Source organism: Aulonocara stuartgranti (genome assembly GCF_965226115.1).
Source record: "Aulonocara stuartgranti genome assembly, chromosome: 12".
Classification (NCBI taxonomy): domain Eukaryota; kingdom Metazoa; phylum Chordata; class Actinopteri; order Cichliformes; family Cichlidae; genus Aulonocara; species Aulonocara stuartgranti.
In genome coordinates, this window is record NC_138948.1 from 32,569,720 (window position 1) to 32,590,335 (window position 20,616).

Sequence of the window (20,616 nt, forward strand, 5' to 3'; positions counted from 1 at the left end):
GAATTTCAAAACATCATAGTCTTCATTTCCAGGGTAGAGTGGCAGCCCTGTAGCAAGCTCCACAGCTACCAGCCCCAGAGACCACATGTCAATTGCTTCATTGTAAGGAAGGCCAAGCATAACCTCAGGTGCACAATAACCAACCGTCCCCACACGGTCACCAGGCATCACTGCAGACGCAGGACATGCGAGGCCAAAGTCTATAAGTTTGACTTTGATGGGAGACTCATGGCGGTTTACAACCATGATGTTTCCAGGTTTGAGGTCAGCGTGCACCATTCCCACAGAACCCAGGTGGGACAGAGCATTTGTCAGTTGACCTAAAATTGGCCTGACTTCGCTTATGGGGAGACAGTGGTTTTTCCGGTCCCCTATGTAGTCCCTCAAGCATTGATCAAGGAGTTCAAATTTCAGGCAAACCCGCTCTCCGTCGTGAAAAAAGCCGTCCCATTGAACAATGTTGGCGGCATCTGAATCCAACCTTCGCAGCTGCTCCAAGATGAAAATTTCCAATTTCGCCTGTTGCAGAATATCAGGGCGGCTCTTGTTCACTTTAATAGCCACAGCTCGGTTAGTCATGGTATCACGACATTTGGCTACAATACCAAAGCCCCCTTCTCCGAGGAAAGCCTCTACCTTGTAGTGCTTTCCCAAAATGCTCCCTTTAACTAATCCAAGCTCATTTGAGCTGAAGGATGGGTGAGCTGACATGGTGAAATGTGTCGGCTTGGTCGGTGAATTGCTAAGTAAAATTCTCTCAAAACTCTCCAAAAAGGGTTTGCTTGCTGTCAGGTCAAGGTCCGTTGAGCATTAAAGTTTAACAGAGCAAAGCTCCTACTTAAGGGTTTTTTCTCTCAGCAAGATGATGACATAACAAAGGATCTATGTCATCATCTTGTGATGTCACAAGATGTCACCTTTTTTCACAAGATGCATTCCATTTGGATCAAAGGCATTCTATTTTTTCAGTTGAAACACTAAAAAAAAACAATGTTTCAACAGGCCAGGCTGCATTTTCTGCTGCAACATCTCAACAGGAGATAATAAGATAAAGACAAGGAAGACTGGTGATCTATCCATATCAGCAACATCGGCAGGTTTCTAGTGCAGGAAGTAATAAATTCAGCCCTCGTGTTTGCACTACAGGTTGCTTTCATGAGTATTTCTGTTTTTGTGGTGGGGGAATTTTTCCTCGTTCCAACGATGTAAACAAAAACATTAATTGTGCTTTCCGCAATGACTAGTAATCATTTTGTCCTACTGTTCATTTACAGAACAGGAAAGGTTTTGTTTGGTTATGATTGTTTTGCAAGAAATACTTCAATCACAGTGGGGTAGTCTTGATTAAAATGTTATGTGAGAACTGTGGCACCATGTGTGACCAGATATTGGCATGTAGTCGTCGCCAGACTGTCATCAAAAGTGTGAAGTTTGGGACAGACTGGACAAAATACATTTTTAGAGATGAAAATCTTATGTCCAGTGATAAATGATCAAAATTCCACCACAAACATGGCTTTGACGAAGATGTCCCTTTCTGAAGTAACCCCAAAAAGTTCCTGAAGTAACCAAATGGAATTTAACCAGTGACCTCTCACTTTGCAGGCGAATGTGTAAACCAGCAATGCCTGGAAAACACTAAAACTGTGCCAAAATGTCATTTTACATTCAAAATGGCGGACTTCCAGACTTCCTCTTTGGATTGGGTTCACTGAATCTGTGTGTAATAAATGTCATACACGTATTTCAAGCTGTAAATAAGTTGTTAGAAGTTCTTTAAAATTTCTTAAGTGGTGCTGTAGATCCATTTCCGCAGTGCCAGTCACTTTTTAAAAAAAAGTACATTTTGACCTGATGTGAAGAATGCAAAAAATGTCATTAGTTTGGAAGCATGTTTGGTATATGATATACTTGCCTGACTAACAATAATTTATTATTACTATTACTACTGTTGTTGTTGTTGTACAATGGAGCCTTTCCCCTGTGAATGACCAGCTCCCAGCTAAAATGTGTATTTTGTGCCATTTATAAGGTCAGTGCTTTATCATACCTTAAACTGTGCAGGGTAAAAGCCTCAGTTGCTGGGAAAAGCACAGGTGTATTAGAGTTTTTCTGAATTGCTAAAACACTAAACCCCATTGTAAAAACTAAACTGTCAACTATGAAAACTCTTTCATCAAATCAGTCCCACTGTTGCCAAACTCAGATCTGCCAAAAAACATCTTAATGCTCCCCGATATATTTTGTGGACTGATGAGAGTGACATCCAGCACAAAACTAATGCAGCATTTCATAAAAGCAATATCACACCAGCTCCTGAAGGACAATGTCTGGCCATCAGTTTGTGCCTTGAAGTGGCACAAACTGAAGTGTAATTGTGTTATGTAGCAGGACAACAGATGTGAAAAACACCAGGAAGTCCACCTATGAATGTCTCAACGTCTCAGGAGCTGCAGATGAAAACAAGCTAGCAGCTAAATCTGGTACAATGCATCCTTTCTCTACAGAGGTTCTGTTTTTGCTTGGTCACTGACAAATAAAGTGGAAATGACAAATAAATAAATAAACAAAATGAAGGGTTTGGAGTGGCCCGGTCAAAGTCTGGAGTTAAATCAGATTGAGGTGTTTTGCCATGACTTGTCCTTGAAAACCTTCTAGTGTGGCTGAATTAAAACAATTCTGTAAACAAGAAAGAGGCAAAGTTCTTCTACAGCGAGATAAAAGAATCATTGCAGTTCTTGCTGGAAAAAACTACATTTTGTCCATACTTGGGTTATCTTTGTCTAATATTAAAATTAGTTTGAGGATCTGAAACACAAACTGAATGAACATCTTTTCTCCCCTCTTATTCACACATTTTCCCTGCATCTCTTCACATAAACCTCACTAAACACCTCAACGCAGATGGAGGATGCCAAAGTTGGCCTGCAAGCCTCTCTTCTGGTCAGATCTCCAGAAACTGGCGAGTTATTTGTGAACTTTGACCCAGAGATTCTGACGCAGATCAGAGAGGTGAACTGCATGACAAAGATGAATTTGGCAATCCCTCCCTTTGCTCTTCTACTGCTGCAAAAACAGGACGTCTTTAAGAAACACTACAATAGAATACAGGTGAGCATAGCACACAGTTGTAGCTAAAATTTCAAAAATGCATACAGTGAACAACCAAATGATCAAAGCTGCATGTAACTACAGGGAGTGCAGAATTATTAGGCAAATGAGTATTTTGTCCACATCATCCTCTTCATGCATGTTGTCTTACTCCAAGCTGTATAGGCTCGAAAGCCTACTACCAATTAAGCATATTAGGTGATGTGCATCCCTGTAATGAGAAGGGGTGTGGTCTAATGACATCAACACCCTATATCAGGTGTGCATAATTATTAGGCAACGTCCTTTCCTTTGGCAAAATGGGTCAAAAGAAGGACTTGACAGGCACAGAAAAGTCAAAAATAGTGAGATATCTTGCAGAGGGATGCAGCAGTCTCAAAATTGCAAAGCTTCTGAAGCGTGATCATCGAACAATCGAGCGTTTCATTCAAAATAGTCAACAGGGTCGCAAGAAGCGTGTGGAAAAACCAAGGCGCAAAATAACTGCCCATGAACTGAGAAAAGTCAAGCGTGCAGCTGCCAAGATGCCACTTGCCACCAGTTTGGCCATATTTCAGAGCTGCAACATCACTGGAGTGCCCAAAAGCACAAGGTGTGCAATACTCAGAGACATGGCCAAGGTAAGATAGGCTGAAAGAGGACCACCACTGAACAAGACACACAAGCTGAAACGTCAAGACTGGGCCAAGAAATATCTCAAGACTGATTTTTCTAAGGTTTTATGGACTGATGAAATGAAAGTGAGTCTTGATGGGCCAGATGGATGGGCCCGTGGCTGGATTGGTAAAGGGCAGAGAGCTCCAGTCCGACTCAGACGCCAGCAAGGTGGAGGTGGAGTACTGGTTTGGGCTGGTATCATCAAAGATGAGCTTGTGGGGCCTTTTCGGGTTGAGGATGGAGTCAAGCTCAACTCCCAGTCCTACTGCCAGTTTCTGGAAGACACCTTCTTCAAGCAGTGGTACAGGAAGAAGTCTGCATCCTTCAAGAAAAACATGATTTTCATGCAGGACAATGCTCCATCACACGTGTCCAAGTACTCCACAACGTGGCTGGCAAGAAAGGGTATAAAAGAAGAAAAACTAATGACATGGCCTCCTTGTTCACCTGATCTGAACCCCATTGAGAACCTGTGGTCCATCATCAAATGTGAGATTTACAAGGAGGGAAAACAGTACACCTCTCTGAACAGTGTCTGGGAGGCTGTGGTTGCTGCTGCACGCAATGTTGATGGTGAACAGATCAAAACACTGACAGAATCCATGGATGGCAGGCTTTTGAGTGTCCTTGCAAAGAAAGGTGGCTATATTGGTCGCTGATTTGTTTTTGTTTTGTTTTTGAATGTCAGAAATGTATATTTGTGAATGTGGAGATGTTATATTGGTTTCACTGGTAAAAATAAATAATTGAAATGGGTATATATTTGTTTTTTGTTAAGTTGCCTAATAATTATGCACAGTAATAGTCACCTGCACACACAGATATCCCCCTAAAATAGCTAAAACTAAAAACAAACTAAAAACTACTTCCAAAAACATTCAGCTTTGATATTAATGAGTTTTTTGGGTTCATTGAGAACATGGTTGTTGTTCAATAATAAAATTATTCCTCAAAAATACAACTTGCCTAATAATTCTGCACTCCCTGTAGGAGTATAAAACATCCTGGAATTGTGTTTAAATTCCACACAGATTTTTAAAAATGACTAAAATCGACAAAAACCCATTTTATTGTCAACTGAAAAATTCAGTTCATCCCTTTTGTGTGATTGCAAAAATGCTCCAACATGCATCTATCTCATTTCAGCTGATGTTGAGCGAGAACACTAGAGTGCGTGCCAAGATTCAGAGTGTCTTTGAACAGCTGGCCATGCCACATGTAGCTAAGGTAAGTGGACCGACCCTCGGCTACCAAAACTAGCAATTGGGACATGGAATGTCACCTCTCTCATGGAGAAGGAGCCTGAGTTAGTGTGTGAGTGTTGAGAGGTAGCGGCTAGATATGGTGGATGTGAATGGCTTGGGCTCTGGAACTAGTCTCCTGGAGACGCGCCCTTGGTGCGAGGTGGCCGGCTGGGATTGGGAATCCTAGAGTGATTGACCGAACAGTAAAGGACAGTCAGGCACAGGTTAAAGTCCAAAAAAGTGTTTTTTATTTAACCCAAAAAATGAACTTTGGTAAAAATAAAAAAAATCAACATCTTGGGCAAGAGATCAAAGCAACTGAGCTTGACTCAAAGTTAGTTTTTGTCCCTACCCTCACCTGTGGTCATGAGCTTTGGGTAGTGGAGGAGGTGACTGGGGAGAGGGAGGTCTCAGCTTCTCTACTTAGGCTGCTGCCCCAAGACCCAGCCCCGGATAAGGGTAAGAAAATGGATGGATGGATGTGTCTGTGAAGGTTCTCAGTCATCGTAGTCTAAGGATGGATGGTTTCCCTCTGTTCTTTATCATGTCGATGTCAAATCCTTCATGTTGTGCGCGCTCCAGTTAGCTAAATTATGTTTGCCAGTGCTAGCTAATAAAGCTTTGTTTTGATTTTATATTTCTCTGCAAAGTCCTGCATTTCAGTCCAACCCAGCATCCCATGATCGAGCGTCATGTGATTACATAAAAGTTCAAAATAGGACTCATTTTATTTGATTTCATTTGATTTTATGTTTTTATTTTCAGTTGTCTCTAGTAAGTCAGAAGAACACACAAAAAAATGTTAGATCCTTTTTTATTGTTGCTTGGTTTCGTCATGAATCTTTTCTAAGCATTAAACTGGTGACAGGTATGAGACTGACTGTCACAGCAGGTTGCTTACAAAGTGCATCACCATCATCATACCATACATGACTTACTTGACAGGTGGATGAGGCTATACAACCGGGTTTGACCTCCCTCAACTGGACATCTCTGAATATTGACAAGTATCTCGACCGCATCGACAAAGTGTTGGGTAAGCAAAAAATGTAACGAGATCGATCCTGTACACGCTGACACGAGACATTCCTGCAACTCAGCACTGGCTGCGTGTGATTAATGGATTTATTGCATAGGTGGCTTTCTCACAAGTAACACTCATATATTCAATAGATTCTTTCTCTCTCTACACATTGTCTTTTTTTATACTGAATTGTCTGTTTATCACTGTTCTCTCCTTTGTTCAAACGCATAACAAGTTCCCCTTGATTTTTCCCTCTTTCCCTTATTTTTGGTGGGTTTGTGTCCCTCCCTTTCTCTTTTGTGTGGTTTTTTTTGTCTGTTTAGCTGATCTTGAGTTGCTGATGGACAGAGTGAATGACCTGGTGGAGTTTAGAATAGAAGCAGTACTGCAGGAGATGAGCATATCCAACCTGTGTGTCCTGCCAGAGGATGAGCCTGTGACCTGTGAGGAGTTTGTTCAAACCACCAGGGTAAACGAAGACAAATAAAATAAAAGTATCCGCTGGGTTATTGTTGCTCTACTAAGTCTGTGTAACTATGCAGACATCTGAAAGATGCTATCAATATTTATTAAGTGGTTTTGGTAATTCTCACACATTTAAAATACTTTTTTCTGTATTTAAACATTATTTCTTATTCTAAAGATTAATTACATTGAACTGAACTGTATATCTGCATGTGTCTAGGACCTTTGCATAAGACAAGCCCAGAAAGTGAACATGAAGAGCTCACTGGTGGAGGAGGCAGCTAATGAACTGATCAACATGCTGCTAGAGTTTGACCACAATCAGAGAGAGGAGGTGGAGAAGTTTGAGGAAGAAAGCTGCACAGAGAGCAAGACCATAGACCACAATGACAGTGAAGGTATGCTGACAGTTTCCTTTCACGATCAAACACAATACAGTGTGATAATTATGATTCAATGCTGTAAGAGACAAGTTAAAAAAGGCAGTTCAAAGGTTTTTAAAGGAAAGGGGATTACCTTTTTTAGGACCTTGTTGTTTTTACTTTTATTATAATGCTGATTTATTCAAGGTGAAGTGTTGCTGAAGGTGTTCGTATTGACTGTAAACGTGTCACCTTCTTAGGTGATGACGAGCGTCTCTTCTCCAGAAACACGCTGCTACGTTCTGCTAGTGTTGGTCCTTCTTCTCCGTTGGTGAGGAGGAAGAAGAAGAGGGACTTGATGGAAGTGATGGAGCAGGAAGCCCAGGAGCTGCTGTCCTACTTCAACCACCGTAATGTGGATGCCTTGCTCAAAGTGACACGCAACACCCTTGAGATGTTGCGCAAGCGCATACATACGTCCTCGCTCATACACTTCTCTGGTGCGTCTTGTTTAATTGTTTGCTATATTTCTGTAAAGGCCTAAAATATTTAAAATAAGCTCATAAAATGTCTATTCCAATACTTTATGTGTGTTACCCTTCTCTCCCTCTGAAGCTGCAAGTGACCCAACCAGCCATGGCAAAAGCAGCGATCACCATGCAATCTTCAGAGCAAACATGACCCTTTCCATCCCTAACATTGTCATGGTTCCAGCTTTGGAGGAGGTTCAACAGGCTCTAAACCGCGCTGTAGAGTGTGTAGTCAGTGTCAGCAAAGGAGTCAGCCAGTGGAGCAAAGAAAGGATATCTAAGGTGAATAAAGGAAAAATCAATTTGTGACATTTAGCTTGATAACTGTAATAAACTGTTAGAACTGCTCTTTTTAAACTAATATTGTCGTGGTCCAGCAGTGTACTAAATAAACCCGGAGGTTTTACATTCCCCTTTCCAGAGACAAATGAATGAAAGGCGAATGGCAGCACTGAAACAAGACAGCTCTGAGAGCGAAACAGAGGATGGAGCAACAACATACAGAAGCTTGGCTGGTAATAGAGAACATTATCACTTTCATAGCTTAACCTCAGACCTTCAACAGCTCCCAACTGTGTCAGCTCACTCATTTTTAAAATTTTAAGATTTGCTGTTTTCAGCATACAATTACAACTCGATTTTACAGCTCAGCAGAGCAAGCAAATATCTGACCAGGGGCAGAAACACATAATATTGCTTGGGGAGGAAAATATTCAAGAATTTCATATTTAATGCAAATTAAATACATATTTAATTAGAAAGCGGCAGGGATAATCAATTTCCACTATGAAAAGCACATTTTACTTTTAGAAATTATATATACAGAGAGAGAAAAACTAAATGGAAGTAATTCCATTATTAACATGTTCTCTTGTAAAAAGACCTGTAACATATAATTATTTTAAAAGCCCAGAAGTTAATATTTGGAAGAATAATGTCCATCATTTCTGCTCAATGTGTTTTCTGTGAAATTCTGTCATTTTCAGATGGCAGTACCTCAGACATGTCAGCTTCTATGATCCAGGCCATCCCGTTCCAAGCCAGAAATTACTACAAGAGTGTGTCTGAGAACAAGGAAATAGCCAAGCTAATCTCTGTACTTAGCACCTCTATCACCTCCAGTAAAAAGGTACATGGCACTTAATTAAGCTATTTTTTATATGAAACTAATCCAAACTTAGCTGTCTTTTATTAAATCATGCCATACACTTTTTATATTTCTTTATCCCACATTTACAACAGATATTTTCATCTATATTTCTGTATATTTAATGAATATAAATGTCTTTTATTTTTCTATAAGTGCACTTCATTTCATATTCTCCTGTTGATATTAATGTGCAGGAAGTGGTGACCGCTCTACATCACTTTAGCCGTTACCATCACATCTGGAGGAAAGACCGTGAAGAGACCATGAGGAAGTACGTTGAAATGTATGGTTTCTATATAAATCTGCTTATCTGACATCGCACTAGTGCTATTTTTGTTTGTGTTTTGAACAGATTTATCGAGGGGAGTCCCTTGTTATCGGAGTTTGAGAGCCAGATTCTTTTCTATCGAGATCTAGAGCTGGAAGTAAACTCTGAACCAGAGTATATTGCTGTAGGAGCCTTGGCGCTATTCACAGGTCTTATTAAGTTACAAATTTAAAACCGGCATGAATGAGATTTTTGAGATTTTCAGCAAGTTAAATGATGCTCTCTGCATGCTCATATTACTTCCTGCCAGCACCCTTAAAGATGTCCCTCTCTGCTGAAATCAAGAATTGGATGGTGGACTACGGACTTTACTGTAACAGGAAATGTCGCTCAGAGATGGAGCACATTTTTGCTTTTGTAGATGAAGCAGGAAAGAAACTGAATCGACAGATCAAAGACCTGGATGATATTCGTATTGCCATGGCCGCACTGAAGGAGATCAGAGAGCACCAGATATCTATTGATTTTCAAGTTGGGCCCATAGAGGTAAACCACAGCATCACATATTTATCGAAGCTCTTTTTATACACACAAATACACACAGTGGGAAAGAGACATTTTTAGCTGTTTGACTTTATGAGTCTGTACAAGAAGCTCAGAAAGAAATAATTACACATTTGCACATTCTAGTTTTTGTCAGGTGGAAGACTTAGTATCTTATTTTTCCTCACAGGAGTCCTATGCCATGCTCCATAAGTATGAACTGTCAGTAGCTAAAGAGGAGGCTGAAAAAGTGGATACTCTGCGCTACACTTGGGAAAAGCTCTTGTCCCGGAGCACAGAGGTGCAGAACGAGCTGGTCGCCTTGCAGCCAAACTTCAGAGAAGAACTGGTCAGCAATGTGGAGACCTTTCTGGAAGACTGCCAACACTTTTATCAAGATTATGAAAAGGTAAAGTATCTATGGCTGTTTGCTCTGTTTCAATTAAACTTTTTATTTTAATTCAACAAATAAATGCTCAGTTAATTACAGTTAAGGTTCGTTTTAATAATAGCTACTAAAATGACACTTTTCCCTCTCTGTTTAAGGATGGTCCCATGGTTGTGGGACTTGCACCCCAAGATGCCAGTGACCGGCTGATCATGTTCCAGGTTGGTTAGTGATTAATTATTTTGTCTCTCTGTCAGTTAGTAAATATTTAGATCCTGCATTGACCTGATGCCTCAGAAAAGTAGTTACTTGAAACTGATGTTAAAAGAGCTATTATATTTTTATTATTATTATTACTATTATTATACTGTTACAGTTTCTATTTCATGGTTAGCAAAAGACAGATTTTTTATTCTGTATAAATTATACTCAGATAATTGCAAATGTTTTACCTCAAATGTGTAATGTTTTAAAGTCCATCAGAGCGTAAGCTGTACCTAATCGTAGCTCTTCTCCTCTTCAGAATCGATTTGACAACCTGTTCAGGAAGTACATCACTTACACGGGAGGCGAAGAGCTCTTTGGACTTCCTGTTACCCAGCATCCTCAGCTATTGGAGATTAGGAAGCAACTGGCTCTGCTGCAGAAGTTGTACGGCCTTTACAACAATGTCATCGATACAGTTAATGGCTACTATGATATCCTCTGGGCTGACATCTGCATCGAGAAGATTAATAATGAGCTGCTCGACTTTCAGACGAGGTTTGGCAATTTATTTGTTTGTTTTTTATTCAAGCAACTGTTGAACTCTTTTAACTGTAGTAACATGAGCTTAAAATATGTTAATGAAGAAGGAGACGTTTTCAGGAAAGAAGCTGAACTGGAAACAAACAAAACTGACTATGTGAGAAAATAACCTTCTCATACTGTGTAATCAAGCCCTCTCATTACTGCAGGAATTGGTGACATCACAAAGAGAAAAAAAAAAAAGCAGAATTAAATTAAATGATTTTCATTAGTCCATCCATAAACATCACTCTTATTTTCAGGCATTAAAGAAACTGCTTCCTCTCACTTGCTACAATATGGAAACTTGTTTCGAGATGTTATAATTTCGAAATACTAACCCAAAAGTTTTACATAACAACAAAAAAAGTTGTTTTTTTTTCCAGTGGCAGAAACAAAGCTTCCTGTTCTTCATCAACACTGCATTAATATTTCAGTCTCACAATGCAAAGCTAATCTTTGCCCTTTATGTGGTCACATTTGTCCAGCATGTGTCAAATGGACACTGAAGGGGAAAGAGGCTAATAGGCTACAGGCTAGTTTATTTTACCTAAAGAAATTAAGAACAAGTTTTAATATAGCTGGAAGGGATTACTTGACAATGAAAATCTAGATAAACATTAGAAGCAGTCAGAAGGAAAATATAGAGCTATAGTCAGAGCTGAAGAAGAGAGGATATTTGTTTCCTCTGGCAGAAATGTCAGCTATCTGTTGTGGAGGTGTTGATTTGGTTGAGTGAAGCTATGAACAGACACTGATGCATGAACTTTTGCTCTGTGCTAGTAAGGAAGGATACTCAACAAGTTGTCCAATCCAATGACTCTTGTAGCGTTAATACCAAACTTGAAGTGTGTTGTAATACTTTTCCTTTAACAAACAAAATGTCAACTATACATCTAATCTAGTTCATGTCAACTTTACTTGACTTCAGCAAAGCTAAAGTGTAGTTTAGAAAGAAGACAATAAATATGAGTTTGACTGTCACGTCCTGTGAACTACCAGGTGTCGAAAACTGCCTCGTGCTCTGAAAGAGTGGCAGGCCTTTCAGGATCTGAAGAAAACGATTGATGAATTCAGTGAGTGCTGCCCCCTGCTGGAACTCATGACTAACAAAGCAATGATGGCCCGGCACTGGAAGAGGATAACGGAGGTTAGTGAAACATGGCCACTGGTGTAGCACTGCAACTGAATGTTATTGACTGAAATCAAGTCATCACCAGAACCTAATGATAATGATAATAGCTGTAATTTGTCCTGTTTTGTATCCAGGTGACTGGCCATACCTTTGAGGTGGAAACTGATACATTCAAGCTGCGTAACATAATGGAGGCTCCTCTACTCAAGTATAAAGAAGAGATTGAGGTACAAACGAATCATTAGCTGCTAATTCAATGTGTTTTCTTTTTTATTTGATATAATAAATTCCAAATAAAATACAAGTTTGGAAAATTGTTTGGAGGAAATGAAAACATTTAAAAAGTTTAAAGAGTAATATATTGAATTAACTGATAGGTGGTCCTGTTCAGTGCAAACACCAATCCTGTTTTTTCAGTGCATATGCATCTGTTTGCCATCAGCATTTTTATTGCTAACATTTAAAAACATTTGGGGGGCGGGATTCTTGTGCAGGATATCTGCATCAGTGCTGTGAAAGAGCGTGATATTGAACAAAAGCTGAAGCAAGTGATCGCTGAGTGGGACAACAAGACTTTTACATTTGCCAGTTTTAAGACCCGTGGGGAGTTGCTGCTGAGAGGAGACAGCACATCAGAGATCATTGCCAGCATGGAGGATAGCCTAATGATCTTGGGATCCCTTATGAGCAACCGGTACGGCAGTGTTGAGTGTCATTATCATTAGTGTCGGTAGTGATGATCTTCTTCCACAGCTGTGGGAAATCTAGACATTAGACGAGCCACACACAGGTGTGCGTCCCTAAGTAAGGCGAACGTGAAGATTTACCTTCTTTTTCAGGTACAACACCCCATTTAAAGCCCAGATTCAGAAGTGGGTTCAGAATCTCTCCAACACCACTGATATTATCGAGCACTGGATGACTGTCCAGAACCTGTGGATCTATCTGGAGGCTGTGTTTGTGGGTGGAGATATCGCCAAACAGTTGCCTAAGGTGAACAACATTTCAGGATGTGATTCATATTGGTTATCAGGCTTAAACATGGACTCCAAATGCAGTTTAAAAGGCAATTTCAGTTTAAAAGGCAAACAAGTGAACTGAACTGAAATTACTCATTTGCAGTTACACAATTTACATAAAAAAATTCTATCTTTACATCATTATCAGATTTCTGGACAATATTCTGGGTGTTTAGGTGCAGTAGTGCATTAATGTGCCAGGCGTTGAGTTTCTTTTATTTTCATTTTCAAAAATTATATTTCAGTCTCTTGAGCAAAATAAATCACTGGTCCAGGCAATGTTTTCAGGCCACAGTGTTTTGACATTTAAAAGAAGAAGAAATAATAGTGAAATGTTGCCTTTGTAAGATTGTTTTACGAGCTTAATTCTAAAATCAGCGCCAAACAGCGTCCAAGCATTTAAAAGAAATAACCAAATACAAAATAAAATAATAAAACAGTCAAACAGTGATCATGAGATAATTGACTAACTCAATCTTTTTAGGAAGCAAAGCGTTTCTCTAACATTGATAAGTCATGGGTGAAGATCATGATGCGAGCCCATGAAATGCCCAATGTGGTACAGTCATGCGTGGGGGATGAGACCATGGGACAGCTGCTTCCACATCTCCTCGAACAGCTGGAGATCTGTCAGAAGTCTCTAACAGGGTGAGTAGAAAAAACTTAAAACACCACCATGGCCCTTATTTTTAGGTTCTAATGAACTTAACCACCAAAAGAAAGGTAGAAGATTTTAAACGATAATCAGTAGTGAGGGTAAGTGAAGTGACTGATTTCCTTTTTTATGCTGTACAGTTAACTATCTGGTTTATTGTATTGTCTGTCAGATGATACTTTGTATTGATTTTTTTAAAATTATGTGGTCAAACAGTTATCTGGAGAAGAAGCGTCTGCTGTTTCCTCGTTTCTTCTTTGTCTCTGATCCTGCCCTGCTGGAGATCCTGGGCCAGGCCTCTGACTCCCACACCATCCAGGCCCACCTTCTCAATGTCTTTGACAATATCAAGTGTGTCCAGTTTCATGAAAAGGTGGATTATGTTCTTTTTTTGTTGTTTATCTTAAACACTTAACCTTCTGAAAAATATGTGATTGTAACATGAAAGTAATAAAATATAATAGCTGCTTTAATGTCAAATTGAATGAACTAATCAGAGTAATGTAGAATTTGAAAAATATACTTTTTATAAGAAAAATAACTTCATCATTGTAGTTATAATAATCGATCTAATCAGTGTTGCCTTTCACAGATATATGACCGCATTCTGGCCGTGTCATCACGCGAGGGAGAGACTGTGGAGCTGGATCGTCCCGTCACAGCTGAAGGGAACGTGGAGGTGTGGCTCAATGCTCTGCTGAAAGAATCCCAGAGGTCTTTGCACCTTGTGATCAGACAAGCTGCTCTGGCTATCCAGGACTCTGGCTTCCAGCTAATTGACTTCCTCAACTCCTTCCCATCTCAAGTAAGTCATTGTCCAAATCCAGGAACTAATCCGCAAACGTTTTAAAACATTGATTCGACCACAACTGGCTATCCTTGTGGAGCAAGGACGGCGCTGCTCAAAAACAGAAACCTGTGTAGCCTAAAGAGGCAATCTACTATGAACATTGTAATAAACTCCAAAATAAATTCTAAAGAAAGTTGGGATGCTCCAAAATGTAAGTTAAAATAGGATGCAATGATTCGCAAGTCTTATAAACCCATATAATAAATCTAGCAAATGTTTAAAACTGAGAAAACTATTTTGAGATAAAATATTGGCTCATTTTGAATTTAATGACTACAACGACAGCCAACAAGAGTCTGGATAAATTAGTGGTAGTAAAAAAAACAGCTGGAACATTTTGCAACTAATTAGGATATCTGGCAACAGCTCAGTAATATGAGTGGATATAAATAGAGCATGTTAGATGAAAGAATTGGGCTGAGTTTCACTAATCTACAAAAAACTAAAATTGTAGAACAATTACAGAATGATGTTCTTTAGTGTAAAATTGCAAATATGAATTTCCCGTCATCTACGTTACGTGATATCAAAAGATTTCAAGTATCTGGAGAAATCTCTGTGTGCAAGGCTGAAAATCAATATTGGATGCCTGCGAGCTTCAGACCCTCAGGCAGCACTGCATTACAAACAGACCTGATTCTGTCATGGAAATCACTGCATGGGCTCAGGAACACCTCCAGAAAATCAATGTGTGGGAGCACAGTTTGCTGTACAGGCTAAAGCTCTATGCTGCAAAGAAAAAGCCATGTGTGAACATGATACAGAATCACCGTTATATTCTCTGGACCAGAGGTCATTTAACACTGACTGAGCCAATGTGGAAAACTTTTTATACAACATGGAGACCACATCCTCACGCAATCTGTCTTTTTCTGCTCTCTCTCATGGTATGGGGGTGCATTAGTGCCTATGAAACTGGCAGCTTCCACATCTGGATAGATACCACCATTGCTGAAAAGTATCTAAATGTTTTAGAGCAAAATATGCTCCAATCCAGTCATGTCCCTGTCTTTTTCAGGGAACAACCTGCATATTTCAGCTAAATCGCATACTTTGTAGAAGGATACTCTGGGTTTTTAACTGCCTTACATCAGTCCAGACTGTTCACCACCTGGAAACATCCTGTGTCAGAATAGAACTGGGCAATATTCCTTACCCACGTACAGTTGCTGGTCTCCCCAGTTCCCAGATGTTTACTGACTGTTGTTAAAAGTGAACAAGTATTTTTTTTTTCTTAAAAGGGTGTGTTTTCTATAAGTATTTGTTATTGTTTCTATGTTCTGTTGTGACTAAAATATGGGTTATTGAGATTTGCAAATCATTGCGTTCTGTTTTTATTTATATTGTACTCAGCATCCCAACTTTTGGGAATTGGGGCTGTTATTTTCTCTGTAAATCTTGGGGTGTGGTACTAAACTGCTATAGTATTCCTTCATCAAAACAATAGTTAGATTTCTAAGGTCATCGGTACATTTGACCATTTTGATGTGTTTTGTTTTTTGCACATTAATGTAGGTGGGGTTACTGGGTATTCAGATGATTTGGACAAGGGACTCAGAAGAAGCTCTGACCAATGCCCGATACGATCGTCGCATCATGTCCAAAACCAACCAGTTCTTCCTGGATCTCCTTAACACCCTGATTGACATGACCACAAGAGACTTGGAGGCTGTGGAGAGGACCAAGTATGAGACCCTCATCACTATTCATGTCCACCAGAGGGACATATTTGATGAACTGGTGAGTATGTTGATCATTCGGTGAAAAGAGGCCAGAGACATCCGAGCTGGGATCAGTTAGACTGACGCTGAACTGTGCACATGAACGCTTTGCAATTTCTGTTCAAGATTAGAATCTCCGGCTCAAAATAGCAACCACTCTGTAAACTGTGTTTGATATTCAGACTCCCAAGGGCTGCCATGTCAGAATACAAAATGTTGTTTACTGCAGCGAGTAAATTCTGTCGAAAGTAGTCAGAGGGGTTTTAATGGCAGTCAAGTAATATTTAAAGTCACGACTGTGTTTGAATCTCCACTTAAGGCAGAATAAGCATGTTGCTGAACCCCAAGGTTAATAGAAGCAGTTTGAAGAAACTTTATTTGGATGTGTTTTTTCAGTTCTTTCTAAAATCATTTGTATTTATTTAGCTCATACCATTAATTTGTCCTGCTCATGTTCCTTTGTCCTGTTTGTTTCTAAACACATTTTTGCCTCACCTTATTTCCTCTCCAATAATATATCACACTGCTACTTTTCTACCCCCACTGTATTTTTTCTCACACATATTCTGCTTTTTATCTCTTCTATTCATTACTATTCTAATTCATTTTGTACTTTTTCCCATTTGCATCATTTTAACTTGCTGGACTTTTCTCTTCCCTCCTTTTCACTCTCCCCTATCCTTTACCTTCCTTTCTTCCCATTTCACTTCATGACCTCTTCGTTCATCCTCCACTTTCTTGCTTCTCTTCTCTTTCCACCCTTTTAATGTTACCCTCCTGTCACCGAAATCCCTCCTCACACATCCCGCCCTTCCACCTTTCTTCCCCTCTTTTATCTGGCTTTCATCTCTCTTTTCAAATAATCTTCTGAGTGGTGCCCTTCAATTTCTTATTCTTCACATGCCATCTCCCTTCTCCCTTCACTTCTGTTTCCATCCCCTTGTCTCCTTCTGCCCTCTCTTTCCCTCTTTCCCTGTCTCTTATCGCTACCCTTTCTCCACCTAGTGCCGGTTGCATGTCAAAAGCTCCAGTGACTTTGAATGGCTGAAGCAGTGCCGTTTCTACTTCAATGAGGACTCAGACAAGATGATCATCAACATTACAGATGTGGGCTTTGTCTACCAGAATGAATTCTTGGGGTGTACCGAAAGGCTTGTCATTACACCTTTGACGGACAGGTAAAGCAGACATACGTCAGTAAAATGTATCATAATGGCAAAAGTCATATGCACACACACTAATAAGAAAATAAAGGAAAAAAACAGCAGTATAACTTTTCTTTTTTGCAGTTTAAACAAAGACAGTGTAACCTTGGAGTGACTGTACAGAAAACGTGACCCTGCCTTTGTAACTAAGTCAGAAATGCATGCTGCATCATGCATCAGTTATTTTAGGAACCCACTCTAGATTTATGCTGAAAACTTGACCGTGATTGTTCGTTGTAATGTCAAGTTTCATGAAATGGATTAAACTTTCTGTGGTTGACTAATGACTGGATTTGTAAAGCAAAGAAAAAAAGACAACTCGGGGACTGTGAGGATGAGAAATTAGAAAGCAGGATGAAGCAGGATGAAGCAGTCTTACACAGCGATCATCACATCTGTAACTAACAGGCGATATGAATGACAGAAAGAAAAGGAAAGAGGATCAGACAGAGTGAGGGAGACAGCAGTCCAACAACAAGAAGTGTCTTAGTAACAGACACAGAGGGTAAAATATGAGAAGAGACAAGGAGGGAAAAAAAGATGAGGAGAGACAAGGAGGAGATGTGAGAGGACAGCACTAGGGAGGGAGTTACCAGCTAACATCAGACAGCAGCTCTCCAAAAAAGTGGCATGCTGGCCTTATGGCTAGAGGCGCCAAGACAGCTCTGCTTTTCCATCATTTTCTCATGCTGTCTTTCTTCTTTGTTTTGCTTGCTATCATTGTCCTACCTCCTCGCTGCCACCACATCACGTTAAAAAAGGGAAAGGTGCAAGTGGTCCTAAATTGTGGCAAAAAAGATGTTGGGATGAAAAAAGTAAATCTGGTTACGGAGTGGTCAGAATTAATCTGTATCTGCTGAAGGAGAGAAAATATGTCAGTATCCCAGCTTTACCATGATTTTTACCCCGAGGTCAGTCATTGTAATGAAGATGGAGACCAGTGACCAGAGGGCTAGGTCCTGTTGTCAGTCATCCTGATTGCTGATGTGTCCTTGAGCAAATCGCTGAATCCCCATCAGCTTCAGGGGCAGGGTTCTAAAGCTTAATCCTTGAACCTTGTGGAGAATGAGATCACGTTCATTTGTGGTCATTTTGAGTATGGATATTATTAGCTTATGAATTTATGAAATGATTCATGATTTATGAAATTAGATTGTTATTATGTTTGTGTGTCTACAATTGGACAGGTGTTACATCACTTTAGCCCAAGCTCTTGGTATGAGTATGGGTGGAGCACCTGCTGGTCCAGCTGGAACAGGTATGAAAATTAGTCACACAGTATCTATCTATTTTTTGGAAATTACATTGAATCAAAAAGAAAATGCAACATTTTATAGGAATGAAAACCTAGAACTGGTATGCAAAACTTATGATTTCGGAATGGGACAGACATGTTAAAAAGCTGTTCCAAGGTTTGCCAAGTGTTAAAGTAATTGAATTTAACCATTTTAAATATAGATAATTTACCCTTCTAGACTCTATACAACTCAGGTCATTTAAATGAAGAATCAAACAACACAGCTATCTCAGTCGGGAACGGCTTCATTACAGAGTTAGCTTTGATAGTTTCTATTATGAGATCATTTGTTGTCAGGTTTTCTATCAGCATACAAATGGTTGCATTTCAGTTTAGGCTGTGAAAATGTTGCCTTTTGTTATCAGGAAAGACCGAGACCATAAAAGACACCCATGTCTTTTATGGTCTCGCTGTTTGGGAAAGTACGTTGTGGTCTTCAACTGCTCTGACCAGATGGACTTCAGAGGCTTGGGGAGAATATTTAAAGGTGAGAATCACTAAGTAAAGTCATGCTATAAGTGTCATGATAGACTGTGTGGCAAGCAGGAAGTACGTACCAATTGCAGAACTCATGAGACAGAATCAACTTAAAGAGGCAGCGTTTATTGCTGGGAGGCTTTACATAAAGATTAAACTTCACAAAAAACAAACCAAAACTCCAAACTAGAAAACTCGAAACTAAACTGGACACTTGAGTCTAAAAACTAAGAAGCACAAACTAGGAAAACAAACCAGGACTGGGAACTAGAATTTCCTCAGGAATTCGGAGGGGAAAAAACAGACAGCATGGTGAGGGTACGACATGACACAGAGCAAGGAAAACACAGGACTGGAGCAATCAAGGAACGGGAGACAGGAGGGAAACACAGCTCGGGGAGAAATCAGAGCTAACGAGACAAGGTGAAGCAAAACCAGACACACTGGAAGCACAACAGGCACAGAGACACAGACTTGACACTGAACATAGGGACACGGGAACAAGAACTAGAAATCACAGAGCAACAAACTAGAGAGCTAGAAATACTGAGACAGAAACCAAAACACTAACAGTGATAACCATGATGAACTCAAAGATCAAAAACACAACAAAACTCAAAACACTGGGTCACCGACCCAGGACCGTGACAATAAATATATACCCAGAAAGAAGTTTAAGGGTTTGAGTTATCAGGTTATAGGCCTGTGGGGGGTTTTTTTTGCTAATAAATCATAACAATACAGATAAAAAAAAACAACAATCACACAATATGTAATGTCAGATATCTTATTTGTTTGCAGCGGACGGACCATAGCTCTGTGTTTATGTGATTTACCAGGTCTGGCTCAGTCTGGTTCGTGGGGCTGTTTTGACGAGTTCAACCGCATCGACCTCCCAGTTCTTTCTGTGGCAGCCCAGCAGATCGCGATAGTTCTCACCTGCAAGAAGGAACGTCGCAAAAATTTTGTCTTCACAGATGGAGACAATGTGGACATGAACCCAGAGTTTGGCATCTTCCTTACCATGGTTAGTGATGGAAGTAGAACAAGACTGCTAATATCTATTTGACTGGTCAGAGGAAATATCTAAAGGAGGCAGTTCTTAACATCAGTAAATGACACCTTAGTTAACAGAATGAATATTGAAGTGTATGAACTGTATCTGTTTCAGATGGTGCCTGGACATGCTGTGCATGCATGGACATCAATATTTACTCTTGGCTGTTAGATTTATCGCATAATGATTCCTTTTTTTTTAAAGCAAAATTTTTAATCTTGAAAACTGAAATGAATCACAAATAACACTAAAATGGAATTGAACTCTAACATGTAATATTTTATAAGTCAGTTTTTGAATTAAACTTTGGGCTCTGCCTGCTATTTCATGTGATTTATTTCTTAGAGTAATAGTTAAATCGCTTTATCTCCTTGCCTCATTTGCTGTCCTGAGGCAAGTCATTAAACATAACAGTGGAATAATTCCTCCCTGTGGCGAGAGGGGTCAGAGATCATTTTCCTCTTTTTTATTCTGTGTGTGTGTGTGTGTGTGTGTGTGTGTGTGTGTGTGTGTGTGTGTGTGTGTACATTAGTATAGACAAGCTTTGTGAAACAGGCTGTGTCTGTAGGCTGTGTCTGCTGAAGTTGAAGGATAGCGTTTGTGATGAAGATGAACTACATTCCAGTATAAACTTCATCCATTTAGTTTCATTGTTGTTGCATTCTAGTCTGT

General features: G+C 39.8%; 1 protein-coding gene across 1 annotated transcript in view; it reads left to right on the forward strand.

Moving 5' to 3' along the window:
- Positions 1–2,904: 2,904 nt before the first annotated feature.
- LOC309718791 (dynein axonemal heavy chain 5-like) overlaps positions 2,905–20,616 on the forward strand; it is a gene marked incomplete at its 5' end in the record, with an annotated part of 128,249 nt that continues 110,537 nt past the window's right edge. The window contains 28 exon segments of the mRNA XM_082554354.1: positions 2,905–3,111; positions 4,915–4,995; positions 5,958–6,048; positions 6,360–6,505; positions 6,722–6,899; positions 7,124–7,363; positions 7,479–7,675; positions 7,815–7,908; positions 8,380–8,522; positions 8,738–8,814; positions 8,896–9,020; positions 9,122–9,357; positions 9,545–9,763; positions 9,901–9,963; positions 10,266–10,504; positions 11,531–11,678; positions 11,798–11,890; positions 12,158–12,357; positions 12,503–12,656; positions 13,167–13,330; positions 13,554–13,710; positions 13,930–14,142; positions 15,703–15,927; positions 16,914–17,086; positions 18,301–18,371; positions 18,776–18,816; positions 18,819–18,897; positions 19,727–19,914. Of these exon segments, the coding sequence (XP_082410480.1) occupies positions 2,905–3,111; positions 4,915–4,995; positions 5,958–6,048; positions 6,360–6,505; positions 6,722–6,899; positions 7,124–7,363; positions 7,479–7,675; positions 7,815–7,908; positions 8,380–8,522; positions 8,738–8,814; positions 8,896–9,020; positions 9,122–9,357; positions 9,545–9,763; positions 9,901–9,963; positions 10,266–10,504; positions 11,531–11,678; positions 11,798–11,890; positions 12,158–12,357; positions 12,503–12,656; positions 13,167–13,330; positions 13,554–13,710; positions 13,930–14,142; positions 15,703–15,927; positions 16,914–17,086; positions 18,301–18,371; positions 18,776–18,816; positions 18,819–18,897; positions 19,727–19,914 (4,242 nt within the window).